This window comes from Brachionichthys hirsutus, chromosome 8, assembly GCF_040956055.1.
Source record: "Brachionichthys hirsutus isolate HB-005 chromosome 8, CSIRO-AGI_Bhir_v1, whole genome shotgun sequence".
NCBI classification, from domain to species: Eukaryota; Metazoa; Chordata; class Actinopteri; order Lophiiformes; family Brachionichthyidae; genus Brachionichthys; species Brachionichthys hirsutus.
The window spans coordinates 5946686-5954418 of record NC_090904.1 but is presented as its reverse complement, the minus strand read 5'-3'; the positions used below and the strand labels follow the sequence as shown (position 1 = coordinate 5954418).

General features: G+C 44.0%; 1 protein-coding gene across 1 annotated transcript; it reads right to left on the bottom strand.

The window, feature by feature from the left end:
- Nucleotides 1-1133: 1133 nt before the first annotated feature.
- Nucleotides 1134-3183, bottom strand: miip (migration and invasion inhibitory protein). The gene is made up of 8 exons (XM_068742059.1): nucleotides 2988-3183; nucleotides 2558-2721; nucleotides 2402-2471; nucleotides 2226-2337; nucleotides 2048-2127; nucleotides 1846-1972; nucleotides 1412-1508; nucleotides 1134-1280 (listed from the first exon to the last, which is right to left on the bottom strand). The coding sequence occupies exons 1-8, from the start codon at nucleotides 3181-3183 to the stop codon at nucleotides 1134-1136; spliced, it is 993 nt and encodes a 330-aa protein (XP_068598160.1).
- Between the last annotated feature and the right edge of the window lie 4550 nt (nucleotides 3184-7733).

The window sequence follows — 7733 nt, the reverse complement described above, 5'->3', positions numbered from 1 at the left end:
CGACAACATTTCATTCTCTTTCTCATTACACAGTCATTGAAAACACTGATTCCATGTTTCAGTTCCCAAACTAAATGTCGTTCTTCCTGTTAGAACCAATGTTTGGTATGAAAACAAACATCAAGCTTTAAAGTGTGGCGTAGCACACTTAGCAGAGCTATTACAGAGATAAAAGCATTATAGAAATAAGACATAAAAAACAAAAGCATGAAAAAAAAGGACATATTTGACCAGATGTCTCACACAGGAATCATTGTAATCACTTAAAAACAGAATGTTAATGGTTTGTCAGCACGAAGGGTAAGAAGAGCTTCCTCGTTTTCTTATGGGAGAGACGTGCTGCAAGTTGTGGCGAGCCAAGCGAGACACGGGAATCTTGTCCCAGACCTGGTTACCGGAGACTCCGGGCACAGAGAGAGCCTGAAGAACAAGTGCAATGTTTGTTTTCACAAAATTAAAAACGTAAATCTTTTTCTATTTCTTTCTTTTCACACATCCCAGTCATATTCAAGACGGACATTACACAGAAATCATTTGGATTGTGATTGGCCGTCATTTTTTCACTGCCAATCACAATGTCGATGACATCGAAGCTCTAAAAATTCCTGTCTCCACCCACCCCGTCTCAAATATTAGTGGAAATAAGTTGAATAATTCTTGTGCAGTAATGGAAAATGTCAACAACAAAAACAACACAGAGCATATTGAAATAGTACGCACTGCAAAGAGAAATCCTAGATCTGTCTACTTATCAAAAAAGTATTTTTGCTGGCACACACACCATTAAAAAAAATATTTTAAAAATATGCGCTTATTTTCTGTAACTCCAGCGGTCTGATATAAATATGACTACGTTTATCTGAAATGTAAAAATGAATGTCGGACTTTACAGTCCTCTCATGAGCTCGACTACAGCGTGTCCTGCACCATCAGGTTATCTGAGAATAACTTTAGTAAATACCGATTTCAAATCTGCGCAGTTGATTTTGTGCAATTCTAGTAAGAAATAAACAGACAGACAGACGTGGGTGAAAAAAACTTGCTGAACGTAAGAATAAAACTGTTAACTTTATTAGCTAGATCTGCTTCGGCGAGGTGAACGTCTGCTGTGAAATAAGTCTGATTTAGCTTGGCTACGGTACAAGGCCTGGAAGCATCACCTCCAGCTCCGTGTCCTGTAACCCGCTGGACGTCTTCCTATTCAGATTGCTCCGCAGGTCAAGGCTGCTGAGCGGCGGCAGCGCGCCGGGACCGGTGTTTGACCAGCCCGAGAGACAGTGCTGAAAAGACCAGAGAGCAAAATAATGACTGTTGTCATGCTAATTAAACAATCCGATGTTAACAGATGCTATTTAATTAAAGAGAAACAGTCTATTAGTCAGAAAGCGTCTCTGTAATTCAAGGAACTCACCGATGGTAACCCCAAACTATCAGAAGGATCAAAACTGCATCGCCGGTGAGCTCTGTACTTGAAAGGTGGGCCGAGGGCGGCACGAGGGATGCTGACCCTTAGAAAGATTGCAGAACGTTCATGACACCATGTACAAACTGCCACAGTGGGGAACTGGATCATTGTTATTTTTATAAAAAGAAAAACAAGTATCAAGTTAAGAGTTCAACCTTGAAACCATAAAAATGCAGTAAAAAGCTTTGAATTTGTTTTAAATGTCCGATGTCTTTCAGCAGGAATTCAAACACGTTCGAGGCATGAAACAGATCATTACTGAACCCGCTGCCTTGATGCACCGCCCTGCTATTCTTATTCTTATTGGTAGAGCCAACTCAAAATGTCTGTTAGCCGCTTGCAATCCAGCATGCCGCAGCCAGAGCGCACGCCATCATTACCTGACGGGAGCTGGTTCAGTCACAGTGTGGGGGTGAAAGGACTTCTGTCTTTTGCACACGGGGCAGCTCTCCTGAGAGCGAAGCGGAACCGGGAACAGCCTGCCGTTAATCCTGTAGGAGAACGTACCTGAAGAGAAGCAGAACAAGCAGAGATGAGAACAACCTCAGCCTTAACGACAAGAGAATACGCGACTCCTCTTACATTTATGAGTATCCACGGTAGCCTCCGGGTCATCCTTGTCCATTAGCGACGGCAGACCCGAGTGGTTCGACTCAGAAAACCTAACAGGAGAAGTAATACATATGAATATATCCAAAATGACAGGGGAACGCGGCACAAATCATCAGATGCAAAGAACCATGAAGCGTGAAAGACTCACGCCGCTCGTGGGCTGTGGTGGCACTCGACTCTATTGAGAGAGCGAAATGCACTGAGTTCATTAAAGAACTCGTCAGGGCGCTCGATCGTAGAGTCGTCAGCTTCCAGGATGCCTTCGAAGGGGCAGAGATCCATCAGAGAAGGAAACGGGTTCACAGAGAGTCCAGGGAGACGAACCTGCTATCCAGTCATAGCCGAGCAAAGGCTGCAAACGATGGCTGACCGCATCTCCACGCTGCGACTCCCCCTTACGAAGACAAACAAGAGACGAAGAGTCTGAGTCTCAGCCAGAATGTCCTGCTTCAATCAGTGTCCTCGGGTCTTCTTTCATGCCTGCTCCTCGCTGTGGTTCAATAGACGTGACTTTGTGCTGGCTGCTCTCACGCCCTGGTCCTGAAGATGTCGCTCGCCGTCTGAAGAACGTCCAGCAGCAGATCCTTCTCCGTGTTTGGATGTCAAAGATGGAGGCGGAGGAGTCGCCATCGTGGATGCGTGAACTGAAATAAGCAACAGAAAACAGCAAAAACCACATTAGTGATGTTGAAAAGCGATAGATCAGAGCACAGAACGTGCAAAACATATCAAAGCATGTCATTGGGTGGATAATTAAGAAGAATAAACTTAGACATATTTTCAAAGATGATATTTTTGTGGTTAACTCAAGAAAAAAAATGTTTTTAGGCGAATAAGAATGACGCGGCGCCAAACTCCGGTACAACCTGCTAGTTACGTTGTCATGGGCGGTAATAAATTATCTTATTACCTGCAAATCTCACGGTAGGTTTGGCGAGGGCTGCCCCGGCGGTACCGGGTTCTGCGTCCGTCCGGATCAGGATCTCTTCCGGGTCGTCCTCTCGCCCCCTCTTGTGTCTCTGCCTGCAGCCGCTAAGCTGCTTCAGCTGCTTCAATAACTCTTTATTACGCTCTCGTAAAACGTTCAGCTCGTCCGTTGAGGACATTTTATTTTAAATTTAAACCACAGCGCAACGTTCTTTGTGAACCAAACGTCGTTTGCGATTTAAAACGGGATTTCCTGCAGCGCCATAACAACAGATTAAAGCAATGATTTGATTGGCTGTGAGACCCTCTTACCCGTCATGCCTTGCAACCTTCGCGATGTTGTCTTAAAGTGACAGTCATTTGATTTAAGATACACAACATGATATTAAACAACAGAGGGCGCTGTTTAGTCATTTACTGCACAGTGCACACGGACTATTTATTACCTGCTTCTGGTCTTTAAATTGTGTATTTGTTGACAATCGTAAAGACATTAGCTGGCTTTATATCTAAAGTTCGGCAATCAAACACAAATTTCAGGTACACGTGAGGAAATGTGCCAATATTTCCAGCTGTGCGCTCTTGGTGGCAGAAGAAGAACGCATGAGTAGGTTGCTAAAGTAACCTTTATGCTCCTTTAATGAGGATAAAATTGTGGTAAAATAAAACAAACCTAAATTTGCTTGAAGAGTAAAAGGACGCTTATCTTAAAGGAGTGTATCTGGATATCCTGTAGAGACAAATGCTGCAATTCCTTTACATTCATTGCCAGAAAGCTTTTAGAATCATTGCAGGGTCTGGCATTCCTCTAATTAAATGTGTATTTTGAAATGTTTGTGTGACACTTTCGATGCCAGTGGCCACTTTCTTACGGACACATGTACAATCTAATGCACTCCAATGTAACATCTCATTGTTAATTCTGCTTTTACAAAGAATTATTTGTTTGACACTGCCAGAGAATAATTAAATACAAGTTTATTACTGAGGTGATTTGCAGGGATGGAGCATTCATATATAAAATGCAGTTCAACCAAAACATTGATTCATTAATAGCCCAATATTTTTAGTTGTTTAAAATGAGCTGATGTCCTGGATTATATTTGATCAGGTTGGCTTCCTCGCAATCTTAAAGGACCGTCTGCGTTTGTAAAAGTGTAGAAAGGAGATTGTATTTTTCTTCTGTCTTGTGCCCTAATGACATTAAACATGTCCGTCCCTGTTGATGCTAATGCTGGAGGTGCAGGTGTGATCATATGCCTGATCCCCTGTGGAGCCAGTGGTGTGGAACTGCATGTGAGCGAGCTGCTGCTCAGTATTCCAGTCACGGCTGGCTTGCCTTTAGAGCTGCCCAGGCCAGTCCAGTGTGATTTAGTTGACCACAGTAAGGTAGAGTTGCATCCTATTATCATGACGGTGCCAGTCATGCAGTCATATACTCTTCCCTGTCTCTTCGATTACACCCCCGCTGTTGGGCTCCAGGCAATTACTGCCCGACACCAGAAGACTCCTCGTCCATTAGACACAGATTAGGGACGGGCGTCAACAACAAAAACAAACGAATAAGTGGAATTACTCATTTTTATTCTGAACAGCAAAATATCACATCAAATATTGATGGTATCATAACTATATTACAAGTATTATTATATTTTGTATAACGATGGCCTGGAATTCTATAGTACATGTCAGGGGATGTGTGGCTGCCGTCTTTAGGACATATATCGGTGCAGATTCTCTTTCGTCCAGCTCATGGTAATCCTGCAGCTGGATCTGGAGCAACTGGACTTCTGTTTCAGGGTTTGAAGATGTTTCACCTCTGATACCTGATTGGTGCGGAGTACACACGGCTACAAGGTCACGTGTCAACCGTTGAATCAGAAAACACAAGTGGGCGGTTTTCCTCACATGAGTCACTAGCATTATTATCAGTCTGAGATAAGCTAATTGGTCATCTATATGTTCTGTATAGCTGCAAACCACGGCAAGACAAATTGCTTCATAGTAGAAACAATGTGAAAACAGTTGAAATTGCCCGATCTCAAATGCATTTCGTGTGTTGTTCTCAGTGTTTATCCCAATCAGAGAACTTTTTTTTTAAATACGCGAGTCGTTCTTGTTCCTAGAAGCTCTTATTCGTAGCGATGATTAGAAATCGATAAGAAATATATTCACGCTTTCAGGAGACACAATGTTTTTCCGTGACTGTGGGCAACAAAGTCTGTCTGACTGTTTCATTATCAACACTGGCAATGCTTTTGAGAGTCGCATTTCATGTCCCAATGTATTCATAAAGTCTGCCCTCTGATGAACTGGTGACCCCCTGAGGGAGGAGTTCAGCTCTTGCCTAGTGTCAGTTATAGACAGCGAGTGGATGGAAGTGGCTTCAGCTCAGCCAGGACCGGTTCTCGAAGGCAAAGAATAAAAAAAACACACAGAGAATCCTATAATAAGCAGTGAAATTAATTTTATTTACCTCCATTGAAGCAACTGCCAGAAATCAGAAATTCATCAGGGTCAAGCTGAGTAAATATTGTTTCAAAGTAAAGCCCGTTGGGTTCCCTTGTCTACACGGCCCAGAAATAAAGCTTGTTTTGATTGGAGGAGTGTGCCTCTTCACATCAGCTCAACATTTTATCTTTAGTTGACAGGCTGGCCGGGGAACGTGGAGTTTTCCGTTATACAAATTGCAGTGTGTGAGGGCTTTGAGAACAAAACTCCGTATCTGCATCAGATCCGCTTCTTTCAGCTTTGCTGCAACTTATCGGCTATGAAAGTCCATCTTGAGTCCTTCGTTGCGGAGGAACCTTCATTCCAGTTTGGAGGAGGAAAAAGGAAAACCAGCCGGGCCCAGAGAGCACACCTAACCTATGAGCAGCGTCTGTTTGAGTAGGTGTGTGAGCTTCTTCTGTAAGACATGGACCATTTGACTTTCACAAGCATCGCTCTGAAAACTAGTTAATTTATCCTGCAAACATCTCCAAACAAGTACAAATGAGTCACTGAGCAGGATGCAGGCAAATTGGAATGGGGGGGTTCTCTGACAGATAGGGGTGAGGGGTGCTTGCCACTGATAAAGTAAGGGAAGGAGCCGATTGGCCCCAACACCCCAGCGATAGTAGCAGATGCCATTAAGATAAGGAGGATTGGACCTGCCACATCGCTGTCCTCACTGCTCCAACCCGAGGGACAGGTAGAAAAGAATAAGACCCTACGTGGGCGGGGGCTTGCTGTCACCTTAGCTGTCAGCGACCAATGGGACTGCTTCATGAGCAGATGAGCAGGCGATATTTTGAGCTGACTTCTTGTTTGGATTAAAATGAATCCACACAGCATCTGGGCAGATGTGTGCCCAGCCAGTCAGGAGTGAATAAATCTTATTTGTTCAGCCAATGAAAAAACAGCATGGAATATATCAGTGCCATCCCTGGCTTCTGATTAGGTGGCAGCCCAGCAGCCACTCACCAATCATATTCTGTAGCAGACCTCTCTGTGCTGCATAGACACTGAGTTAGTGACATCTCTCAGTAGGGAAATATAGTGCTGCAAAAACACATAGCTTGACTTGGGTTCACTTTGTTTAGCCGAGTCAACTTACAACATTTGCTGTGTTGTACATCGATTATTTAAGCATGGAAGCGAGTCTTGTGCTGCATGTAGCGATGCTACAGCGAGCGCAGAAATGGAAATGTCCCAGGCCCAGCTCCTCGTGCAGGTAGCGGCTTGGATGGTGAATCAAGAAGAGCAAAAAAACGAACAAAGAACGAACTAGACTCGCTTTAAGTTTCATCCAAGACACTTCTTCAGCTAGAAGCTTCTCTAAACTTGTTATTTCTAGCAGCCCACCGTGACGTACAACAAAAAGCAATCTCAGTCTAAATTCTAGAGCGATGCGAGAACAGCACATTAGACATAACCAGAAAGAACTAGAAAACGACAATCAGAGATTGCAGACCCTCGCCTCCAAAAGACTATTGGATCTTGTGAGACAGTAAACAGGGCTTCCGGATCAGAGGGGCCAAACCTGCTCTAGCTTGCTGCTCCGGAACGTACTACAAGAGTCCTTCTGGACTCTTTTTCCCATCATGCCATTCGTGTCCCTCCCTCTTAAAGTGGCAGTTTACAGCACAGGCACAATTCCAGATGTAAAAATAATTCTAGAATCTGGATCCAGATCCGGATCAACGCCATTCTCAGGGAGGACCGAGCCACGGACAGAACCTTGCTTGTGTAAAAATGTCAAGTCGATTGGGTTACTAGTTTTTGAGTTATGCGCTCGGACAGACAAACAGACAGACAGACAAACGCACCCAATTGCAATACCCTCGCTTCCGCTTCGGCGAGGGTAATAAGTCTAAAGCACATGGAATGTTTTCTGAGTAGCAGCTTCACTTTGACTTTACTTCTTTTCGTCTATCAGAGATTGTTTGGTTGAGAACGCCAGCTAAGATCTTCACACACTTACACACTTCTGCATATTACACATGGAAATGGTGATGCTCATGCTGATTCATGAGACAAGGGCAGAGACAATGAGGCCCGCTCCAGCTTGGGCTCCTCTGAGTTACCGTCAGCTGCGGGGCATCATTTGGGGGATTTTATGTCGCTGCCATACTTAATGATCTGTGCGCTTATTTGAGGCCTATTAAACACAAGCAGTGAATCAGTAGAGCAGGAGCATCTGAGTTAATCACAGCCTTTGTTTCAGGCTGAGAGACGACAATGGATC